General features: G+C 36.4%; 1 protein-coding gene across 2 annotated transcripts in view; it reads left to right on the top strand.

The window, feature by feature from the left end:
* ARHGAP42 (Rho GTPase activating protein 42) overlaps window positions 1–25,312 on the top strand; it is a 154,869-nt gene that overhangs the window by 118,021 nt on the left and 11,536 nt on the right. For both annotated transcript variants that reach the window (XM_057399797.1, XM_057399796.1), the window contains exons 9-20: window positions 3,350–3,450; window positions 4,165–4,274; window positions 7,775–7,853; window positions 8,655–8,694; window positions 10,837–10,899; window positions 12,431–12,505; window positions 13,164–13,248; window positions 14,455–14,513; window positions 14,807–14,912; window positions 18,907–19,066; window positions 21,700–21,844; window positions 24,720–25,100. In XM_057399797.1, coding sequence (XP_057255780.1) covers window positions 3,350–3,450; window positions 4,165–4,274; window positions 7,775–7,853; window positions 8,655–8,694; window positions 10,837–10,899; window positions 12,431–12,505; window positions 13,164–13,248; window positions 14,455–14,513; window positions 14,807–14,912; window positions 18,907–19,066; window positions 21,700–21,844; window positions 24,720–25,100 — 1,404 coding nt within the window. The remainder of the gene's footprint in view (window positions 1–3,349; window positions 3,451–4,164; window positions 4,275–7,774; window positions 7,854–8,654; window positions 8,695–10,836; window positions 10,900–12,430; window positions 12,506–13,163; window positions 13,249–14,454; window positions 14,514–14,806; window positions 14,913–18,906; window positions 19,067–21,699; window positions 21,845–24,719; window positions 25,101–25,312) is intronic.

The following is a 25,312-nucleotide window of genomic DNA, read 5'->3' as shown; positions in this document are numbered from 1 at the left end:
AGCCACCTTAAGAATAAATGAACATGTACATAATGGAAAACAGAAGTAGAAAAGTTTTCTAAATACAGTCTGGCGGCTTCAAAATAGCTGCAAATATGCCTATGTTTTATACAGTTCATGAGACATGAGAATGAAGTGACGAACTAAATGAAGGATCAGAACTAAAGTTGTCCTAAGTGTCTGAAACTACTTGGAAAAGCCTAACAATACATCATGTTATGAATAAAAACAGAACCAGGAAATATGTGAAAAGTCAAATGAGAGAATTCAAAACTATACATCACGTGAAGTACCATGCAAAATCCTGAGTAAGAGTTATTATTGCATGGGGTGCCCAGATTTATATATTTATTCGTTTTTCTAGTTGCTGTGGAAATCATCCTGACACTAGAAAAGTATATAGCAGTATTTTGAGATAGGGTGTACATACATGCTTGTGCAAGTTTCACATTTATGCAAAAATACTAAATACAACTTTGCACCTGATTTCTCAATCTAAAAATAAATGGAAGGCATCTGGATATAGAATTCTTATGTCAGACTTGACCCCGCTTTTTCTCAGTTTTGAGGATCTCTTCTTCAGTGCTCCCACTTTAGATGATAATTGAAGAGACTACATGGAGCCATAAATAATTGATTTCTCAAATAACTAAATTAATCTTTATTCCAGATGTGAGCTAAAAGAAAGAAACCTCACTGCTTATCATAGTTACCTTCGGTAGCACTGAAAGTTTTAAAAAGGCCTTTTAATTGAGTAATAATGATAAAAGGAACCTGTTTTAAGTGGAAATTACACTAAGCTCTGCTAATGGGGGAGGCAGAAAAGGAGTGGAGCATTGAGCACATGCTGTGCTTCATTAAATAGTGAGAGGCCAACTTGACATCCTCTTACTGAAAATAAATTTGTTCATTTATTTATTTTGGAGTAAGGGTAACAGGGCCTATAATCTCTGTGTCAGTAGGGAAGACACTAGCTATAAATTTCCTTCTTGTGCCAGTTTACTTTCCTACAACCATCATCCCATAGACTCTTGTCAAATTATGGGCAACTGCGTTAAATGCTTGCTATTCTGGAGAGTAAATCCTGTGTGTATTTGTTACTGATCTGTATGATAGTAAATATGTTTAAAAGTAAAATGGCAGTAGGCTATGAATTGTTTTCATTCAGGTGGAGAGTCATGAGTAACGGACGTAAAGCCACAACACAGGTGTCAGCTACAATTTTTTAACGAGAAACAGGTGACTAGACGCATCTAAACCCTCTTTGAGTGTGCTCATCTTTCTTATATATGCTAAAAGAGTTAATAAAACATCGTGAGAGGAAAAATCGATTCAGAGTAATTATATATTTTGTTTTCCTAAGTGAAAATAAGTTAAAATATAGGAACAGAACCTGAGGGTGGGTAACCAGTTGACTTTTCAATTCCCATCATGACCTTCCTGCAGAATGCTGGTGATTGGAGAGCTTTCTCCTAATCAGCATAACAGACCGTGTAAATTTCCACATCTGCATTTCTGGATTGCCAGGCATCTGATTTGCATGACCAATACAATGTTGTGTACACCTTTATGGAAGTCTGCATTTAGAAGGCAAAGGCATTGTATCTATAGCAAAACTACTCAGTTTTTAAAACCTCTCCTTTTTATTGAACTGTTTAAGTTAAAAATAAATTGAAATACTTGGTTGTTGGTTTCTTATTTAGAGCTCTTTAATTTTAAAAATAATTAAAAGATCCAGTATACTGTAATTTGAAAAAAATCAGTATCATATTTTTGCCATGAGTAACTCCCATTGAAATGAATTGGAAAATCAAATGTGGGTTGAAAATATAATCCAGTCCTTTCCTATTTTGAATTTGCATTATACATATACACATATATATGGGTGTGTCATTTGCCTTGGCACCTACCTTTGTGATGGCTCTGCAGAGAAGGGACGTATTTGAATGCCAACCTCTGAAGCGTAATGCTGTCCAAGAGGAAAGACAATCTTTTCCTTCATGGTATGACCCAAGGTGGAGCAGTCACACTGCGAAAACCTGAATTATCCTGTGCTCTGCAGTGCACTAGCCCTCCAGATGTGTCTGTAAGAATCCGGGAGCTTATCTTGTTCTCTGTGTGCTACATTAAACGTTTGGTTTTTTTTCCAGAAAATCGTGTGAGATCTTAATTTTACATCTAGGATGTGGAGAGAGTTATGGAAATGTTGGGAGGATTTACTCCATGTCCTCACAGAAAAGAGCACACTATAAATAGCTGTATCTAAGCTAGGCTATAGATGAAATTTAAAATACCATTGAGCTTAATCTCAATGTGTGTTCAGATTCACTACAGGTTTACAGCAGTGCCTGAGCAAAACTCTGGGTAATTCAAGAGTGAAAATATCTTCTGCATCAGAAACCCTATACTTTGCAGTAGAATTAAGAAGTGTGGTATGACCTTTCCTTATAAGGCATACATCCACTGATTGGAGATTGCTGTTGATTTTATGTATCTGAACTGAAGACTAGTAAATCCCAAATGAATCTAAATTGAAGACTAGCGAATCCCTATGTATGTTATACTCTGGTGTTGTGAGTGTGAGCAATTGTCAGTTTATAGACACAATCAGTTGTGCACCACCATTACAGACACCTCCTCTACAGAAGGACATCTTCCAGTGCAAGAGGCCAGTGTTTCTTGCTGAAGGTGCCACCTCTGCCACCCAGAATTTTATCCCTCATCTCTAACCCACTATGCACAGAGTGCACTGTTCTTTTCCTTCCTTTCCTTTCACGTAATGTAATCACCTTTCGATGTTCAACTACGTAAGATTAAATCTGCCTCTGAGCCAGTGCCATTTTACCCACTCTTTTAAGGTAACAGGTAGAATAGCCTTCTTCTGATAACTACCAAAAGCATTTGTTAGCCTTGACAAGAACGCTGAAAGTAAAGGTAAATGCACTCTGACTTCAAGACTTCTCCAATTCTGTGGAGGTTTCCCTCAGAGAAAAGATGTAATACTGAATCCTCACGCTTTACTTGGGATGATAAAATCTTCAGCTGTATTTCCTAGGCAGAAAAGTCCTCAGGAACTTTCCTGTCCCCTGCCTGTTTACACTAGTATAATGCTATTACCCTTCCAGTTGCCAAAGAAAATCAGTCTGCTCTAACGTTGTTGGCCAACCTTATAAAGCTGCAGTATCTGAAAATTATACCTGAATAACATGTCCAAATTAAAAAATTAGGGGAGTTTTTGATTTTTATAGGCTACATGTGGATGCTGTTATGTTTTATTTCTCTAACTCCAATTAAAATAGTGATAAAATGCCAAAATAATTATTTTTAATACTATCTCTCTTCAATCTAGGACCTCTTGGATTTACATGGGTAAAACATTACTGCACTTACGATAAAGGAACAAAAACATTTACAATGAGTATAGCTGAAACAAAATCTGGTGGAAAAGTGGTGAGTTGCACATACATGAACTGTATATTCCATCTTTTATGTTAAGCATCCAGGAATTGTTAAAAGAAAAAATGTGAGCATAGTATAAGGCTGGTTTCATACATGAAACAGTGCATGTCTTTTATAGCGTAGACAAATAAAGTATTTAAATAAAAATATTTATTTTAAATTATACATAAACTGCAGAATAAATTCTCTAATGTGATGGTACCAAATGCATAAGAAATCAAATCATGTTTGCACAGAATCATAGAATGGATGATGTTTGGAAAGGAGGTCTGTAGATCATCTAGTCTAATCTCAGTGCTGGGTCAACCAAAGCATGTTATCAAGGCCTGTGTCCAGTCAGGTTTTAGATATCTCCAAGGATGGAAACCCTTATGGCCACCTCTGTGGACAACCTGTTTCAGCATTTGATTACTGTAATAATACTCATTCTAACATGTAGCATATAATCAGATATACAGATGTTTGTAAAGTTTGAATTTAGGGAGTTTTCTGAAATACAATGATTAAATAACAAGTATGTGTCAGAAAGCTGTTAACTGTAGTCTTACTTTATATACAGAAAAGTTACTGTATATGTTCCTAAATAATTTTAATCCCTATTTTAAGACACGTTCTTTGGACAGTTCATACAGTTAAATTTAAGATGTGAAGCCAAGATGTATCAGCATACTGTCTGTGCCAATTTTGTTTTATTTTGTTTTATAGAATGGCCTCGTTACAAGCTCACCAGAAATATTCAAGCTAAAATCTTGCATCAGGAGAAAGACAGATTCAATTGACAAACGTTTCTGTTTCGATATTGAAGTATTTGAGAGGTTTGATTCTTTTTTCATTGTTTTAACAAATTGAATATAATTAAAAATAGAAACACTTGTAACCAATATCTAATAATTACTCCTGTAATAGGATCACATATTTCTCAATAGGCTTGTATACAGACAAATTAGGCTCTCAGGACTTGGTTCTTGTTCAAACCTATTTTCTAACGAAATCTACTACACAGAATGTGTTGTCTGAAGTACATTATGTTTGCATGCGGATACAAGATGAATTCTAGTATCACCTGTATCACAGCCGACTACCCTCTTTTAAGAACAGATCAGATGTATTTTTATAAATACTTAATAAGCATATTCTGTACCAGTATATTTCCTTCAGAAATGTATGATAGCACATCATAATTTTTCTTATTTGAAAATTACTTCTGCACATTGGTTAGTTTATTTTTCACTTGTTCCTGGATATTATAAAAAGTAGATTCAAACAGCTTTTCTGTATTTGAAGTATGTGTACACAGAACTTTGTAAACATATTTTTTCCAAGCTTGGGAATAAAAAGAAATATTGAATTAATTTTTCCCTTAAAATATGGTAAATAGACTGACTTTTGTAGTCGTTTTCTTAAGAAATATCTTGTGACTGCTGCTGTCATTTTAAGTTCCATTCAGACCTGCTGTATTTATGTGATAATTTTGAGGCTACTTTGGTGCTTTCAAATATAATACATTATTTTGCTAGAATAGATTTCTGAGTGAGTTCAGGTTTAAGAAGTAGAAATTTGATATGAACAAATATTGAGACTAATTGGTCACTTGAAACCTCCTGAGCTTGAATTGACAGGTTGTATTTGAAATTGGTAGTTGTTTCTTTCGATGTAGAATTGCATTTGTTAGACACATCTGTGGTGATACCATTGTAATGTATTCACGAGTGAGTGTTGTCCCTTCTGTCTTCCTTACTCTATTAGAACATACACAGTTCAAAAAAACTACACAGAAAAATTAGTTCCATCTGCAGTTCTTCAAGTTCTCATCAAAGAGACAGTTATAGGCACTTCTTACGTGTTACTTACTCATTCTGAACATTCTGATTGATTATATCTGCATGGCCTGTAAGTTATGGGTATTCTGAAAACTTGGACAGAAGGTTAAAACGGGAGTAAAGTACAAAGTTACTAGGTCATTATTGTAAGGATCTGACTTTCACAGGCTGGTGGAAAGTTCACTCTTATAATTAATTTGGTATTCAGCAGGGAAGTACTGATTTTTTGTACAAGTCAGCAAGGTAAATAGACAATGAAATACCTAGAAATATTTGGTGGGAGTTCACATACAAGGACAACATCCATCTCTTCTGAATGTTACGTTGATAGAACGAGTTTCCCCTGAGAAAATGCAGTGGCCATTACTGATGTCAGTAATGACTAAGAATGTGAGCCAGTTTATATAAACACAGTACTGGAATACTGAAGATTCAGAAAGACTGTGATAATGATTACATTTGAACTAATTTTAAATTCAAGACTTGATGTTGTTTACTGGGAGTATAATCTTGGACATCACCTGCAAAATAAAAACCTAAAGTTTTTTAAAAACTTTTGAAAACTGACAGTAAAACATAAATTTCCTTGGTAATCTGAGGGTATGACTTCTCCTCATGAAGAGCTCTTGTTAAAACCGTGCATCTATACCAGTCTTCAAAATATTCTTGCAACTTCTGTCTCCAAACACTTTAACCCACAGAGGTATCTCTCTCCCTGCATTATTATTTGCAGCATTCTCTGAAACGTTATATGAAATACTATTTTATTAAAGCATTAGAAATCTGTGCAGACTGATGTGCCCATCTCATTTCTTGAAAGAATCATTTTAACTGAAAGAAACCCTTGTGAACAAGTAATGGGGAGCACACAATGTGAGCCCTTCAAGACATAATTAATTTAAAATTTACTCTGGGGATTATGGTATTAGGTATTTGTGTGTTAAAACATGCTGTTTAATGACTGCAGACTTGGATAACAGGTTATGTGAGAAATCCAGAGCTAAAAGAGGTATCTCACAGCTTGAAGTAAAATAACGCTCAGAAACTTCTGTTCCTTCTGTACATGCTGACCAAGGCACTGTAAGTGCAATTTTCCAACTAAAATATTAAGCAGCAGTCACAGTAGAAAGAAAAAAAAAAAATCAGTTTCTATTTCTAAAATGTTTTTGTGAGAAAAATTCCTAGGTAAGAATCTGTGGGTAGGAAGCAAATAGAATATTAAAACACAAATAAATTTAGAGTTTACGAAAACAGAAAAACAATTATACATCTTAATCTGCATTAACTATATTTTTTCATACTTCTGATAGTAGATAGCAAACAAAATAGCTTGGAATTTTTATATGTGAACACATTTTGATATTTTGTGTTGTCCAGTTGATTTCTCTCATGCTTTTTTAAATACAAGGTAAAAGTGTTGGTCTTTTGGAGGAGGTGGGGAAGGATGGTAGTTTTTTGGTTATTCATTTTAATGGCGGAAGATAAAATCTATAGTGTCCTTTATTTGTGAACCTGCCATAGAAGGATCCCTGTTTTGGACAGTCTGCTGGAAGTCTGAGCGGAGATACACTACACTGGTGTGGGAGCTGGACTTCCTACTGTCACGTGGGCATTCTATGTTGGCCAATCAGTGAATTAATTTCAAAACATTTGTTAAAGAACTCATTTGCCTGTGATCACAAATAGAGGCTAACTCTTTGTATCTCCCTGTCTGTTCATATAGTTATTCAAGGAACAGATTGAAATTGGTTCCCTCATCCCTTCACTAGTTCCATGACTCTTTTTCAATGCAACATCAAAGCTTCATCAACAGAGAGGATATGCCACTTTTCTGACTTCAGTCATAGTGGTTAGAATACAGCCAGCAGAAATAACTTGTTTTTTGATTCCTCTCAAAAAAAAATTCCTGCACCATGACAATACTCAGCTCAATTGGCTTTACATCTCCAGACTTGAGATACTATCTCAAAGTGCTCTTTTGAGGCAACTGTTTTAGGGGATATTTCTTTTCATTGACTTTGGATGTCTGTTTCAGGATATGATGACCTTTAGATTAAAAGTACCTACTGGTCTTCGTTTGCTATGAAAGAAAGTAGATAATGAGCTCAGGTATAGACATATTTAGTCAAATTGAGCTGATGTATCTTGTCCTTAAGTTTTCCACCCTGAGCGCCTCCCCAGTAAAAAATTGGTTGTATGGGATCCCATTTGCAAGTGTATAACTCATCTTGCAATATGGAGGTACCTCATACCTATTAGAGGGTTGTAGCGCTGAAGACTAAGCATCTAAAATTACATGTTGCAGTACCAAACTTTTAAAAAACAGACCTGTTCTTAAATCTACCTCAGTTATTTGTTGTGTCAGAAGCTTTCATCTTTCTCTGACTTCTCTCTGTCTTACATGTATTCACTTCATGTCAATATGTATTTGGATTCTGACTTTGGATACTGTTTGAGAAAAAGAAATCAGTAACATCAGTGTATGTTTTTGACAGACCTGGCATCATCACACTGCAGGCTTTTTCGGAATCTAACCGAAAACTTTGGCTCGAAGCTATGGATGGAAAGGAACCAGTAAGGATATTTTTTTCATTTTCTTTGCCTTTAACAGTTTTGTGGCACACCTATTAAAGAAAGAAGCTAGTATGCCTTTCAGACTCTTAAAATACAGGCAAATTCAGTTCTGTTCTTTGTGAGACACTATTGCAAGTAGAGTTATGGTAGATAGAAAAGAAGGACTCTTAGTGAATTTAAGCCTTTAAGTATTTTATGTTGGGATATTCAATGTTTAACAGGATAGCATGTTGCCTAATATGATTGATGGTTCAGATAACATTTGTGAACCAGTAGTTTCTGCCCTGGTAAAGACACTTTTGGGCAGTGTCATGGAGTAAACAATTAGCACCATCTTGAAAGGCGCTGCGGAGAGCATAAAACTGTGTTGAAAGCTACTAAGAGACAGTCAGATTTCTTCCCATTATTAGTGTGCTCTTAAAATAGTCACTGAATGAGGGTGATGTCAGACCTGTATCAAAGGGGGGAAAAAAATGGTTGATTGCTTTTAGGAGACAGAAAATTGTTTCTACAAGTGTCTTGCTTGACTGAAACGGTACAGAAATTAGATCAGTACTTGTACTGAGTTTTAGACTATTTGGGAGTCTGCAAATCTGACTTCTAACACATTTTAGGTGATTGTCCTATCACAGGACCTTTAACCTGGGTGCTAGGGGGTTCAATATCAGGAGAAGATGAAAGGCAAGGCTGGCATTTCCCTAGAGGCAAGCTAATTCACAGCTTGTTGCAACTACCAACAAACCTGGCAGTAAAGAATTTACAGCACAAAGATTGACTTGCTGCTTTTTTTTCTGTCTACAGATCTACACCCTGCCAGCCATTATTAGCAAGAAGGAAGAAAGTAAGTTCTTTACTTACATAGTTACCAAATATTGGTAGATTTCTGTAATGTCCAGGTTTCTGCATACGTGTGTGAGAGATTAATTATTTTAGATTTTCATTCTATTGCTATGAAATAACTGTTTGTTGTATTACATGATTGGGTTACGTAAAAGCACATCCTAAGCTATGTAAACTGTGAGAAAGCCTTCAACTTTTGTGTTACTATCAAACATAAATTGGAAGAAAATTTGATTGGCTTTGAAGCTACAGTATATTTTACAAAACTGTAGAAAGTTTCTATCAGTAGTCTATATTCCTAAATGAAAAAGGATGCCATTATGTTGAAATAATATCCTTATATAGAATAATAGAATCATTTAGGTTGGGAAAGAACAAGTCCAGCTGTAAACCTAGCACTACCAAGTCTACTAAACGATGTCTGCAAATTGCATGGTTTAGTAAGACTAAAAGACATCTACATGTCTTTTAAATCCCTCCAGGGATGGTGACTCCTGAGCACACTGTTGCAGTGCTTGACAACCCTTTTGGTGAAGACATTTCCTAATACACAATCTAAACCTCCCTTAGTGCAATTTGAGACCGTTTTCTCTTTTCCTACTGCTTGTTACTTGTGTCAAGAGACCAACGCCGGCTTCACTACAACCTCCTTTCAGGTAGTTGTAGAAGAGTGATAAGATCTCCCCTGAGCCTCCTTTTCTTCAGGCTAAACAACCCCAGTTCCCCCAACTGATCCTTATCAGACTTGTGCTCCAGACCCTTCACCAGCTTTGTTGCCATTCTTGGGACACGATCAGCACCTCAATGTATCTCTTATAGTGAGAAGCCCATAACTGAACATAGGAGTCAACATGCAGCCTCACTGGTGCCCAGTACAGGGGGACAGTCACTTCCCTAGTCCTGCTGGCCACATTATTTCTCATACAAGGCAGGATACTGTCAGCCTTCTTGGCTGCCTGGACACAAGCTGGCTCATGTTCAGCTGCTGTTGACCAACAGGCCCAGGTCCTGTTATGCTGAGCAACTTTCCAGCCACTCTTCCACAAGCCTGTAGCATTGCATGGGGTTGTTGTGACCTAGTGCAGGACCTGGCACTGCCTTGTTGTACCTCATACAACTGGGCTCAGCCCATCACATCTTTTGGGCTTTAGGTCTATATGCACCTCTTACATATACACTGAGTAACAAAATGAGGGTACTGAAAGATACTATGAGATTTATGTGTGTACTTGTATTAGATTCAGAATGGTTTGGGTTCTCAGGGACCTTAAAGCTCACCTAGTTCCAACCCCCCTGCCATGGGCAGGGATGCCTCACACTAGAACAGGTTGTTCCTGTCCAACCTGGCCTTGAACACTTTCAGGGATGGGGCATCCACAGCTTCTCTGGCAATCTGTACCCGTGTCTCACCACCCTTGCAGTGAAGTATTTCTTCTTAATATTTAATCTAAATCTACTCTCTTTCCGTTTAAAGCTGTTCCCGCTTGTTCTAAACCTACATGTGTTTTAAAAGTCTCTCTTCAGCATTCTTGCAGGCACCTTTTAGGTACTGAAAGACTGCAGTAAAGTCTACTAGAGCCTTCTCAAGGCTGAACAACCCCAAACCTCTCAGCCTGTCTTCATAGTAGAGGTGCTCCAGCCCCCTGATCCTCTTCGTGGCCTCCTCTGGACTTGCTTTTCATGTCCCTCTTGTGTTGGGGGCTTCAGAGCTGGGCTCAGTACTCAGGGAGGTCTCATGAGTTTGAAGAAGAGGGCAAGGACCGCTTTCCTCAACCTGCTGGTCACACTGCTGGTGGTGCAGCCTAGCATACAGTTGGCTTTATGGGCTACAAGTGCACATTAGTATCATATTATCACATATGTTATTAACATATTAATATATTGACACAAATATATATGTGTAGACAATCTACTGATTTCTGAACAAGACAGTATAATATCCTGCTTGCAATGATCCTCTAATGATTTGAAAGTTGGAGTTTTGAGTGGAAAGGTTTTATCTATGAGAATACTATTGCAGAATAAGTATCGTAATCTCATGGATAAATGCGTATCAGTCCTTCCTGACTAACATGTGAAGCTAAACACTGAGAATTGTGTATTGCTACATAAGAAAATAATTACCTTTTTTTTCTTTTTATAGTGTTCTTAAATGAAGCAGGTTTCAACTTTGTGAGGAAATGTATTCATGCTGTAGAAACAAGAGGTGTGTATTAAATATGTATTAGATTATTATGGGTATTTTTTCGGAAATACTGCTTTGATTAATTCTACGTGTTTTATAGCTGTGCTTTAGAATGTGTCTTTCATTTGGTTTGTACTTTTCATGTTATTTGAGTTCTTTACACTTTAAAATGTTGCCAGAAGTTCCAACAACAGTTTTAACATACTGTTTAAGTGGGAGTTTTAAACATTTTCTGTAATTTCATGTTGTTTAGACACCTTAATACACAGTTGCACACATCTTTAATTTGTGCGCACTGAGCTGTGCTTTCTCATGGTAATACTGTAGGGAGCCTCAGCTCCCAACTTTGGTTGTTGGCATGAAAACAGAAGGCCAAAAAGTGCCATCAGTACTCTCTGCTGGCACGTTTCTTTGCAAAACATAATTCCTATCATTTTATTCACTCTTTTTGCACATGGTTTATCTCTTTTTTAAAAAATGTTTAGACACTCATTTTTTGGTAGCAGGAAAACAGAACAATAATCACTGTAATGATGACGTGATATCTTACAACTCACAGCAGGTTTTTAATTATCCCCTTCCAAATGAAGAGGTGTGGCTTTTATGTCATAAAAAGAGGTAACCTTTCTCTGTCCATGCACTGGACTGTCACAATGCAACTCTCTTCTAATCAAAAAACTGGGTGGTCTCTTTATGCGACACTGAGCTCAACAGGAATTCAGTTTCTCAGGTAATAATGTTACATAGTTTTTGAGTCACTGCTGACTCAGAGCTTGCGAGTTTTTCTTGGGGGTTTCAAAACAAAACACCTATGTTATGTGAGATCAGACTTTGGGATTTTGTTTTCAAAGGAAAAGTGAACAGTTTTTAAATGATAAGACTTGAAGTGGGGAAGAGGGAAGACTTAAATCCTGCTGATTTTAAAAGGCAGTTAAAAATAGTAAAATTAGCAGTGGAATACTGAAATACTGTGTTGTGAATGTTAGACTTTAAACTTTATTAGTACCTGTTCTATTAACCCCCAGCAATTGAAACTTATGAGTAAATTGGGACTTGTCTGTCTCCATTTTGCACTGGATCTATGCAGAATATTTACATTTTCAACTGCACTGTTGCAGCAGTATACAGTGTATGTTTTTATTTTGGGTACAGTCATTTCTCCTGTAAATGTCAATCAGATCTTAATTGGAAGGGATCATGGTCTAAGCACATGCAGGCACATAGTAATTCCACTGAAGTCTAGGTAAAATAAATTTGTTGACATGTAATGTGTTTTAGGACTGCTTTTTTTTTTTTCATTTTTCACTTTTCCCAGCTATCTCCTTATGGATATTGGGTCATTTCTAAATGACTTTCTATTCATGGAAAGTTATGGCTAATGTAACTATGGTATGGATTCAGTGGAATGCATTTGTTAGTAACCCAGAGGAGAATTCAGTAGGGAAGCAGTACTCGAGAATTTAATTGTACAACTTTCCATGTATACATTCAGATGTTTTGAAAACATACACAAAGGAGGCATCGCTGTATTTTCATTGTTTTCCCAATGTAGGTATTACAATCCTGGGGCTGTACAGAATAGGTGGTGTAAACTCCAAGGTGCAAAAGCTGATGAACACCATATTTTGTAAGTATCTGATGTGACCGTTTGTCAGTTATGCAGTGTGTGCGCTGTGGTCCCTTTTGCCTTAACTGCTGTGCTCAGAACTGAATTTGACACTTACTCCCTCTAAATTGAGTTTGCTTTCTTAAAATGAGTGACTCGTCTAACTAGTTTCTTGTGTGCATTAGTACTTGATTTCCGCATGTTATCATTGATATACATGAGCAAATTACTACTAAAATGCAGTTCTCTGTTAAGTTTTAAAGTTCAATTTATTGCTGCATATTTGGTGTATTTCAGAAGTGTTCCAGAGCTTAGTACTGTAACACAGCATAGCTCAGTTTAATAGACAGTTGTTGCAGTCTTTCACTTTCCTTGCTAATTGGGCTCTCTGATGCCTGTGTTTGAATGTCTAAGCTAATTAGTAATTCTCTGTTGGCTTTGGCTTACTTAACACTTTGATATAACGCATATAGTTACCTTACAGATGCTAAATGAGTGCTAAATGCATTTTTATTAATACTTTGACAGAGATTAAAAGATTCAAATTGATCAGGTTGGTAGTTAATCCAGCTACTAAGTAATCACATGAGCTAAATGACTTATTAGCTTCTGTTTTGTCGCTTTTCTAGTTAGCATGTTAGTCAAACTATAACACAATCACAATTCAAATTTCTACCAGCCCCTAAATCTCCTCCTGATATGGATATTGATATGGAACTTTGGGACAATAAAACAATAACAAGTGGACTAAAAAACTACCTCAGGTAAGTGTGAAGCTGCACAAATCTCAGTATTCTTTTTCTGGCCCGTTGATCTTTTGCTTATTAATACCATGTTACATTTTAGCATGGTAATAACTGAGTATATTATTATCTTGCCTAATATCCCCATGATTGCCCATAATAATAAATCTAAAATTTGTCACACTCTCTGCATTGTTAAGCTAGTTATGGCTTATATAGCCCTCAATTTGGCAGAAGTTAATTAATTGCATGTTTTTATTTAAAATTTTCTACATTAACAGCAAAGCATGTTGTGCTCAGTCTTTCTTTTCTGGAACCCTTAAGCTGTGTACCATGAGGTTTCATATCATCATTGTTGGAGCAGAATAAAAATCTCTGCAAAAGCACAGGGCTTTATCCTGTGCTGTTGGTGTCTTCACAAACACAGTGTCCCAGTGTCCCTCGTGCACTGTCATTTTTTTCTGAAGATTTTTGGTAATGAGACAGAATTTTCAAGAATCATGATACTTCCAAGAGAATTTTGTTATGGGTCTCAATTTACAATATTCAAAAGAAACATCATAAAAAATATCAAATCTAGATGGTGGGTGTTCTATGCCTTCTAAAAATCTAGATTTCCTAAACAGGTTACGTAACAGAAGGCAGCATTAGAAATCCCTATTCAATCTGGAAAACACGCCTAGGATTTATAGTGGAATGCCAATGTACACTTCACAGAAAAGGCTGGCTTTGGTTGAAGACATTTATAATACATATTCAGAAGCATAAATCACTGTATGTACTGTGTTTGTGAAATTGCGTGAGCTAGCAGTAGCAAGTAAGGCAATTCACAGTCTGCCTTTCAGAGATGACTCTTCTAAGATCTCCCAGATCAGAATTTCAGTCCCAGATTTCATCATGGTTTTGCTTTTCTTGGGCAAAAGATTGTTTTTGTAGTCTACCTTACCACGTTAAGCAGCTGTATTTATTACACTTCTGCAGTATGGAAAACAGAAAACAGTCTCTGTGCCGTAGTCTAACTTCCCTTACTAACCTACATGATGACACCAGCTTCAATTCAAATTTTCAGACTATGTGCATGACTAAGTTATATGCTAATTGTAACCAACCATCAGTGAATACACATTGTGCAGATGCTGAGGGCTATCATAATCACACCCATAAAACTTAAAAAGACTTTGAGTAATGCTTTTTAAATGTTCTTTTAATATTGTTTTTTACAACCAGGTGTCTTTCAGAACCACTGATGACTTTCAAGCTGCACAAAGATTTCATTGTTGCTGTTAGTAAGTAAAGTAATAAATAAAGTAGTATTATTTCTAACCCTTAATCTCTTCAGTTACTAGCCTTTTGTTGGTTCCAGTATTTGTGGTAACTGCTTTTGACAAGTTACTTGAAATACAAATTTCAGAATGTTGTACAAAGTATAATCAAACTGCTGTCATGATTTTAAAGCCTGATTTTGTTTGGCTCCTTATAATGCATGTGTGTACTAGCATGCATTGGCATTGGTGACATTTGTAGTCACATCTTAGCACATGTTCTGATTTATCAACAATATTTGTTTTCTGTTTAATAGAGTCAGATGATCAGAACTACAGAGTTGAGGCAGTGCATGCACTTGTGCATAAGTTACCAGAGAAGAACAGAGAGATGCTGGACATCCTTATCAAGCACTTGGTCAAGTAATTCTTTTTTATTTTTCTCTTTGCCATTATTGTAAGATGTGATTATTTCTGCTTTGAATTTGTCGGTATTGCTTAAACTAGTCTCTGTGTTGAAACAATGCCACTGGAAATTACATTTAATTTCTAAAATGCTGTTCTCAACATATCTCAAGAATACTCACCAAAGAAACAGAAGAAAAACCAACCTACCATGAAGAATCACCAAGATGACCAACTATGTTTATAGAGTAAACCCACTCAGTGTTTTCATTCACATTCCTACTTACTACAGAAATTGTCACTAATTATATTTAAGAAACATCTAAAACTATGCTGAGATTGTTAGAAAACACTGCTTTGAATCTGACTCAAGGTCCCACACTGTATCAGAAACGGAGAACAATTCACTTGTCCTTCATGTTTGAGCTTATTTTCCTCTCTAACTCCTCTGAATTGTAGTATCATTTGGAAGTGTTAATTTGAAGTATTATTATTTATACTTTTCTGATCTGCCTAAATGTCCAAACCCCGTGTGGGGGTTTTCACCAGTTTCTGTGAGTATTAATTAAATGTCAGATGGAGAAGATTTTGCACTTCTTTGAACTGATGATCTTTTTTCTTTACTGAATTACCTTAGCATGTGCTGTGAGATAAAAAAGACACAGTTTTATTCTATTACATCTCTCTATGTCACTACCTATGATTCCACACTATTCTTACATTATAATTTATTCTGTTTCTGCCTCAAATGTTTTTCATGTACATTTTAGTAAATCATTGGTCAGTTTTCATTGGTATTTGTTGAATACTTTTTAATATGTATTATTCTTTCTGGTGCTATATATTTGTACATTTACCAGTGATCTGGGAATGTGAATAATGAAGCATCAGTTGTTCAGATAAGGCCCACATGACTGAAATATGTAGAAGACATACTATTTTCATTCCATTCATTACATCCCAGCAATTCTTTTTTAATCACAGCTTGAGCCACAACCTGCAGTAAGCTGTCTACAGTGGAGCAGTTTTGCTTCCTCTGAGAACTTTGCAGACTGCCTTGATAGGAATTTAGCTCTAAAAAATAATATTTGGCCCTTTATGTCATTAGCCCCTGAAGAACTAACATGATAGTGAGCTACTCTGAGTGTTTCCATTGGAAAAACTGGTTAGGCAGACCTTGTGTCTTGTACGTGGGGTAACCCAGAGAGCCAGATGAAAGTATGTTTCAAAACTCTCATTACTCACAGGGTTGTTTGATTAGCTAAAAATTACAACATCTGCTGCTAACTTGCTAGAAGTTAAAACATTTAACGAGGGATTAATGATTACTGTAAAAGCTGCTAGTCTGGAAGCCCCAAAATCAGAAATATGTGTATGTAGAACTGACTTATTTGTAGGCAGAATCAGTTATAGACAGGCATTTCTTTCTTGACCTCTTTTCCTGTCCTCTTTTTTCCTAATGTGATCACAAATGCATTTCTAAGGAAGAACATGCCTGCAGTATTCCCTTCTCTAAGTCTTGCTTATTTTCTCTTTGATGTGATTCTCATTTCCAACAAATGTAATCTTATGGTTTTATACTGAAATTTTTCCATTCTTTTCTTTCCAGCGTTCAATTCATCCCTTTTTATTTCTTTGTATATAATTTGCCAGCTGGTGTTTATGCTAGCAATTCTAATGAGACTGAATTCAAAGTTATTCTCTTGAGTGTATTAGTTATCTTCCTTCCTCATCTTTTTCCTACCACTGTGTCAGATTTTTCAAGGAACAAATGGCAGATGAAGTGCCTCATTTTATGAAAATGGGAAAATACGGAAAAAAAACCCAAAGCAAACCAGCCTCCTGTTTCTTCATTTTTTTTTTTTTAAATACAGTTTCAAATTATGCATCCTTTCCCTGTATTTCTTTTAACTGTTCAGTTCTTTATGTATGCTTTTGTGTCTAGGTGAAAATACTGTATACCTTTTAACTATGGGTTACAAAATAGGGATAATAGTGTTTTTTTCTTGGTTTATGTCTTAAGGTCTTTACCTCTCTGCCTACCTTGACTTTTGTGTCACTGTGCAAAATTAAATATGATCTAGATGATGTGGGATGTAGGTCATACTAAAACCAAACAACCAAACAAAACCAGCAAATCCTGAAAAGCACCTTGCAGAGGTGATACTGCATGAATATATACTCAGTCAGCAGCTAGACAGACACAGGAAGTGTGGTGTTGTTTTCACATAGGTAACTAATTTTTTGTTTTTAAACGTTCCTAGTCAAATTACCTGTCTAATTTAAAGAATATTTTTTCTTTGGTGTGATTTAATAACACCGTACTTTGCTAAGGTGGATAATCAGGATTCTGCAATTTGTCAGCATCAAAAATTAACTGATGATATTACTAAAAGAAAGAGATTTTGAGGAGAAAGCAACTGCACCTTAATGAATGCCTTACAGCTACCTAAAATGCATGATTATCTTGGCCTATGTCTATTCAGTAGCCCAGCAACAGTAAGACTAGGTCAGGGGAAATTGGCTTTCAAAATAATCCATTTGCAGGCATGGGGTTTTTCTCTTTTGCAAGAAATTGAGTCTTTGAAATGCATTGTAAAAAGTCCTTTTTGGTTACAATGTTATTAAAGTCACCATTCCTTTTATTAACAAGCTACTAAATTTGTAACCAAGGAAACCCAAACACAGGACAAACACTTCTTTCTCTTTTATGCTATAAGACTATGTTTGTGTAAGAGACCTTAACAGTTACTGTGCAGCACAAAGCAGAGTAACATTGCAAAGGGTTTGGGGTTTTTTTTAGATTTTTCTAACAAGCCTAGAGCTGAGTAATTAAAATTCTGTTTCCATTAAAATACTAACGGTCTTCCCACCACCCTTTACTCACCTAAGCCAAACGTAAGGTCTGTTACAGAGAAAACAGAAGATACAGTTTGCTCCTACCTGCTAGTTTCCAGTATCTTATAGATACTACTGCTTCTTAATTTTAAATGGTACAGGAGTTATTTTAATTATATAGTAAATGGCCATAAATTCTCTTCTTGACAGTGATAGCAGAAATGTGAACAAGTGCCTCAGTAACTGATTCTGTTAGCAGATTCAGTATAATTAAACATTAATGTAATTATAAAATCTTTACTTGGCCTGATATTTCTGAGACATGAGGCAATAGGGCAGCTGTGACTTGGGAATCACTGGCAGTTATTTTGAAGGATTTAAGATGATACATTTTTTATTTGGCAAATCTTATTCATAAGGAGAGAAGAGGGCACTGAGGATTACTGATTGATGGGTTTCATTTTATTATCTGATATATTATTGGGAAAACTAAGTTTCTGAATTCTACATTAAGAAGAAAAATGACAGAAGAGGTAAACAATAACCGAATATACGGAAGTAAAAGGTTATTATATTTTAAAGCCAGAAGATGTCGTTATGATCATCTCACGTAATCTGTACCACCAAAACAGTGATACCACTGACCCCGTTGATCACGTTTTCAAGATATTAATAAAGAGATGCTATTGTACTTAAGTGCTTTCAGTAACTAAGTTTTGTTCCTTTACATGAAAGCTGATGTATATTGTTGACCTCTGTTACCTACATAGTGTTTTCAGTAAACCCACTGTCAAGTGTTTAAGCTCCTGCATAATCATTAGAGAGGGATAGGTGCCTACCCGAAGACTCCTAAACTTTAGATGGTCTGGATCATTCTATAGAGACCTCCAAAGATATTTGCTTTTCCCTGTCAATTATGTCAGGAACTCACACACTTACTCCAGAAAGACCTGCTCATTATCTATTAAGTTATTGCAGTATGGGAGCCTTAGTGGAAATATAATTGTTGTACTACACCATATTCTGACTAGTAGAAGTAAAAGTTTCAAAAATTTTTTTTAAAGGGGAGGTGAGAACTTGGGATCTTGTTAAAGAAGTAGCATTAACAGGGTTTTGCCTGTTGGAATTGCAGTTTAGCACAATTTAATTGCATATTGTTTGTGTTCATTTAAAGGGTATCATTACACAGTCAGCAAAATCTAATGACTGTATCCAACCTTGGTGTTATCTTTGGACCAACTCTGATGAGAGCCCAAGAAGAAACCGTGGCTGCTATGATGAACATTAAGTTTCAGAATATCGTCGTTGAAATTCTGATAGAGCATTATGAAAAGGTAGAAAGACATTATCTGTTTTGTGAAGTGGAACTAAGATCTTATTTTTGTTACCATCATTAAGTTCTTAAGAATAAGAAATAACAGCATTTGTAGAAAGTCATTGATAGAAAGAATACCTTCTTCCCACCCCGTGCTATGGGTCTGTGTTCCTGGCAAGTCTTTTGTCACTGTGCAAGGTACAGATCCAGGGTATAATCTTCCATGCTTTGAAGGACTTGCTCTGAATCTTCAGTTGCTTTCTGTAGCTCTCTGTGTCATTACATCAAAAAGCAGAATGAGAAGGTCATAAATTGGCTCCAAGCACTTACATTTCTCTCATGCTAGCAGTGTATGAAGGTTAACTCTGGGTAAATGCATGGATTCTCCCCTGAGTGCATCAGGCCAGAGTCTTTCAGACCATTTCTGTCCTTTGGGAATACACCAAGTGCACAGTAAACATCTACTCCCTCCTAAAACCATGAAACCCCAGTGATCGTCAGTTCCTCTTTTCAGAGGCAGCATCACTATGGATCCCCAGCAGAATCCCACATTTCTATGCATTGTGTCATTTTTCCTTAGTTTAGATACTAAATGAAAAGTAAAAAAGCTGAAGGAAGAAATAATGTATCTTAGGTAAGGTTTTTTATTCCTAGTTACAGGTTTTGTGCCCATCATATCTGTGTGATTTAGAAGTTTCTAAATAATCTGGAACCTTTAACCCTCTTTAGATACTCTTCTGCTTTGAAGAAAGGCACATCTGTTTATTTTATTTTCCCCGAAGAGATCATTCACAGCAAAGGTCCATCTCAAACTGTTTCCTTTAACATTGAGTAAGAACTGCTTCAGGGCTTGAGAAAATCTGTGAAATCTTAAACTTACTTTCAGTCACTACCATTGCAGGTACCAGATTCACTGAAAAGTCTCCTTAATTTTTTTTTTTTTTTTTTTGTTTATTTCATTTTATTTTAATTGCTTGATTTCAGAACTCAGCAGAACAATCAAGACCTCTTGATCATCAAAAGAAATTCTATTTTGGGGATCTTTTATTGTTGTATATTATCTGTCAGATGACTAACAAAACAAAGGGAAAAACATTTGTGTTTCTTCCATTTTACATTACTCAGCTAAGGGGTACTTCCTGGTCAATACCAGGTTCCCCTGCACTGGTTGGTCAGTAAGTACTGACAGTACTGCTTAGTATCATCAGTTTTATTTCTTAGGGACTCCTCAGAATTGGTATGATACATATAGCCTCCTTGGCTGTAACTCCAAAATACATGTATTATGGATTTCCAACACTGAATTTCTCCTCCAGAAGATTACAAGCTCATTCAATACAAAGACCATGGCTGCAAAATCAAAATCACCCTTGCTCTGTTTCTCTGTCTACAGACATTTATTTTTTTTTATTAATATACTACTCACTAATACCTAATACAGTATTAATGTACTTCAAGAGCATTTCAAGACACCCATTAATGTATTTTCTGCCGTGGAAGTGTATTTCCTTTCTTCCACTTCTGTGAATGGCATAGAGGTATCTTTTCATTGCTCACTTCATCCATTTCTGGGAGTGCGCTATTGAGAGAGGATCCAGAAATCCTTGTGGAGATGTATTTTGGCCTTGCATGGTATTTAGCCTACAACACTTGGTCCTGTGGAGATTGGACACTTCTTATTCCTTCAGTAGCTTATTCAGGCAATCTGTCTTTGTAAAACCTCATCTCCATTACACAGAATTCCACAGAATGCCATAAGCGGTTTTCAGTAGAGTTTAAAGTCTACACTAGGATGAATAAGTGAGAAAGTTCTGAAATTAAAACCTGCATATCTTCTGGCCATACGTTTTGCTTTGGTCATCCTCCAGAGCAGTAATTTACAAGCAGATTTTTAGGGTCTCTGCTGCATGTGTCTTGGATATTGCAGAACAGATGATACAAATGAAAATCAAGAAAATTATTGGACCTTCTGCGTTGCTCTTGCTGACAGGCTTGACAAATTTATCTGCAGAGTTCTTTAAAACCTCATGTGTACCTGTATCAGACTACAGTAGTCAGATACCCTTAAAAAAATGAGTTATTTCTGCAGCAGTAAAGCACAAAATTGACCAGTGGTATGTAAAAGATAAAAATGAGGAGATGCTCCAAACAGAAAGATATTCCTCATCGAACTTGAGTTGTTTCGCAAAATAAAGTGGTTTTCTGAAATATGAACTGGATTCTAATAAGTTATGACTATGACACATTTCTATGGCATACAAAAGCTTTCACATGAATGCAGAGAAAAAAATGCAACTATAATATTTTTAAAAAAATATTACTTCTAGGGCAGAAGTTATAAGCATTTATTGTGTGCTTTCCAATTTAGATTGTTAATCACTTCTTAAGAAAGGCTATAAAATAAAACGATTTAAACAAATACTTTTATATAACTTGTATAAATTTTAAGTACAGCTCAGTATTCTGGTTTTTGCATTGTAAAATGAGATTAGAGCAAAGTTAGTATTCTGTGAATTTATTCTTTTTTGATGTTTGAGACTATTACGGGATTAAGTTCAGTCACAGTGGTAAGGAAAACGAATTAATAATGCAAGTGTAAGAGTACCTCTTTGTTTATGTCATTTTGTCCCCTTTTTTTTTAAAATTATGCAGATATTTCACACTGCACCAGACCCAAATATTCCTCTACCCCAACCTCAGTCCCGATCGGGTTCAAGAAGGACAAGAGCAATTTGTCTCTCCACAGGTCCACGTAAACCTAAAGGAAGATATACACCGTGTCTTGCAGATCCTGACAGTAAGTATGTTCTTCTTGACTGGTTATCTTCCTTTTTATGTCTTATCTTTAACTTTCCTGAGTAATATCCATTAGGTATTGTATTCCAATAATTATAAAAATAACGGGTGGGGTTTCATCAGCTTTTTAACCTCTCTTGAGTCACAGCCACACTGTTCAGTGACCACATTCCTTGCTTCTCTCAGATGAGAAAGGCTGTTTGCTTTTAGGAAAGCCTTGTATTGCCTACAGTGTTCAAAAGTCATTTAGAGTAGCCTTTGTATTCTAGCCTAAATGTAGTCTGCTTGGAAACTCAAACGTTTGTTGTACAAAGTTACTCTCATTCGCTTGTAAGATGACTAGTAAGGTTGAGAAACTGTAAATAGAATCTTTGCTCTCCTCCTGTAATAAATGTAACTCAGTCAAGGTCAGGACCGTTATTTGGCCTTTTTCACATGCATGAAACTGGTCATTGGTTCAAAGCCAGCCATTGCCTAGTTGCCAAAACCACTGAAACTTGGGGAGTTTTCTGGAATCGAAACAAACGCTAATGTTTTGGGGAGAAACAGTGAACCATATCATATGGCTTACTGTTTAACAGCAGGGAATTATGTTTATAATTAATTGCTGCTTAGAATGCTTATTCATTTTCATCCAGATGTGGCTATTAAAAAGTTTCACTTCATTCATTTTCATCTAGCGGACCATCACTTTTTTACTTATTGGCTATACAAGTAAGAAGTATTACAACTTTAGCAAAGATTAAGTTGTTAAAAGTTCTACACTGCAACAGACTTCCAGAAAAACTTCTGAGTCCCTTGGTACGCTATTGAGATTTGCGTAAAACTCTTAAAGTAAATTAATCCACACTTAAGGTGCATCCGTTCTTGAGGATCTGTTGTAATTCTTAATTCTGTAATGTTAGGAAATGTATCCTCAGTATAGTCCTGCACAGGTGCTGCATTTCCATATGTTTATGGTACACGATTCCTGCCAGTGAGAGTTTAAATACTAAATGAGAGCAATAGCTTCCAACATATTGATTGCCAGTGTGAATTGCATGGGATCTTGAGTAAGAAGTTACAGAGGTATCATGAATTACATTACCCAGAGGACAAATTGGACAAGTTTCAACTGTTTTTCACTGTGTAACTACAGTGAGTGAATGCCAGCATAACAAAGGGGCATTTATGCGCAGCATTTTGCAGAACGTATACAAGTTCATGACAGGGTGGTTGGAACCAGATGATCTTAAGGTCCTTTTCAACCCAAACCGTTCTGTAATTCTGTGATTCTTCATTCAGACACATCCTGTGCTGGTGGCTTAATTTGAACTATGTCTGATCAAAGAGCATTCCACTTGTGCTTTGCTTATTAGCTCAAGCTCAGCACTTGCTTATGCAAGTTCCAGTTAGGATCTCAGTTATGCCTGGAAGGCTGAAGCATAAGCAGAGGTATTCTCCCAGCCAAGTATCTCTAGGTGTGACTGGAGACAGGCAAGAGAGAGCCTTAGCTTCTGGCAGGAGCAATTTCTGAACTACTAGGTAGGTTAAAGTCATCATTTAAATGAAGCACAGACATCTAACTGTATTGCAGGAAATTAGGGAATTCTGTATGGCAAAAGAAAATGAACTACAGGTTTCAAATGGTAGGGAATGATAGAAAATTACAGAAAATGTATCTGACAAATTCAGAATTCAACCAGTCTTTCCATTTTCAAGGGCCTAATGGTCTGTAAAGGGGCAAGATGAGGGACAATCTAATCTGGAATACCAGAATTATGGCTAGAAGAGGACAGAGTATTTCACAGTACTGTACCAGTGTCACTACTGTTGTCAGAGCCACTCATTGTGCAAGGCACTGGTATTTCTGACCTTATCTGTAGTATTGTGAGGGATTCTGACCACTTGTTGCCAAGGATATTGTAACATTTGGAGGAAAAGCAGCTGTACATCTTATAACTACAGTGTTGTTGAAGAATACACGTTTTCTGCTTCCTGTGAAATTTGTGAAACATGTCTCTCTTAGCTTTTGGGAAAAAATCCTACTAGAAACCAGTGTATGACTAGAATAGACTAAATCCAGTCTTCAAAATAATTCAGCCATCACTATATTATAGGCCAGTCCTTCCTCAGTTCTGATGTATGTTTTATCTTTATATCATCAGCAAATTAGGGTATTTCTACTTTTTGTTGGAAAAGATTACTGGAAACAAGATGAGTACAAAGATTTTCTTGTGTACGTAGGTGACTTTCTCTAATACCAATCTAACTGAAGAAATTCATCAAATGTTCAGCGTTCAAATTGTAAGTAAAGGAATGGGATTGTAAGTAAAGGAAATGGATGATGACTGAGAAAATAGGCTACCTATAGACAGACTTTGGACTAGTCTTACAGAGACTGCAGAGATACTCAGCAGCTTCATAACTGATCTAAAACTTAGTTCTTGTGCCTGCTGGCAATAAAGTCATGCATTTAAGACTGTAAGTAGGACAACAACCACAACATTTGCCTTAGCATGGAAATCCAGCAAGATATTCACCACAAAGGTCTTGCAGCTTTGACAATGTTGAATTTTCTAAGGATTGTCTGTATTGCTGGCAAGTCTTTTAAAATGCAAAATTCTGTGTGAGGTAGTTCAGCCTGTAGCCCACTGTGTTCATCAGCTGTAAAGAAATAGCCAGGAAAGGCAGCTCTCCCAGGTTAAAGATAAGAATATGTGTGAAACAGTGTAACTAAATAGGTATTTTGTCTTGACTCATTGCCTCTGAAACCACAGATTAATGAGTTTGGTGACAAGTGAGGTACAAGGAGCTAAAGATGGCATGAGAGAAATGCACATGATTAGAAAATGTAAATTATTTTTCTTTCTCTCCCACCCCTCACTCCTCCCTAGGTGACTCCTACAGCAGTAGCCCAGACAGCACTCCCATGGGCAGCATTGAATCTCTCTCTTCCCACTCCTCTGAGCAGAACAGCACCACCAAATGCACACCCTCGCAGCCCAGGGAGAAATCAGGAGGGATTCCATGGATTGCCTCTCCTGCTTCTTCTAATGGCCAGAAGAGTTCAGGCCTCTGGACTACAAGTCCAGAATCCTCATCAAAGGAGGATGCAACCAAAACAGATGTGGAGTCAGACTGCCAAAGTATAGCTTCTGTCACTGGACCAGAGAATGCCTCTCCACCAACAGACCTGACCAAAAAGAGTTCTTGCAGTCTCTCTGGGCTGAAAAGGTCTTCAGCATCTTCCCTTAGATCAATTCCATCAGCTGAAGGTAATTTCCAAGGTCTTTTAGGACATCTGTGTTTATTGTGATGCATCAAAAAACAAGAGCTGCATCTGAAAGCAGTAGTTAATTCATTGTATTAATTAGGCTTTTTTTTTTTATGGTATGTTCTTTCAGTTTTCAAACGGTTTCTGAGATGTTTCCATTGTTTGTTATCTGTACTGTTCAAACAGCTTAAAAGATACCAGCGTTTCTCAGAA

The sequence above is a fragment of the Pezoporus wallicus genome, unplaced genomic scaffold (genome assembly GCF_028554395.1).
Source record: "Pezoporus wallicus isolate ANWC-B61680 ecotype Strahan unplaced genomic scaffold, APGP_CSIRO_Pwel_v1 scaffold_6446, whole genome shotgun sequence".
NCBI classification, from domain to species: Eukaryota; Metazoa; Chordata; class Aves; order Psittaciformes; family Psittacidae; genus Pezoporus; species Pezoporus wallicus.
This window is presented reverse-complemented; position numbering and strand designations above follow the sequence as displayed.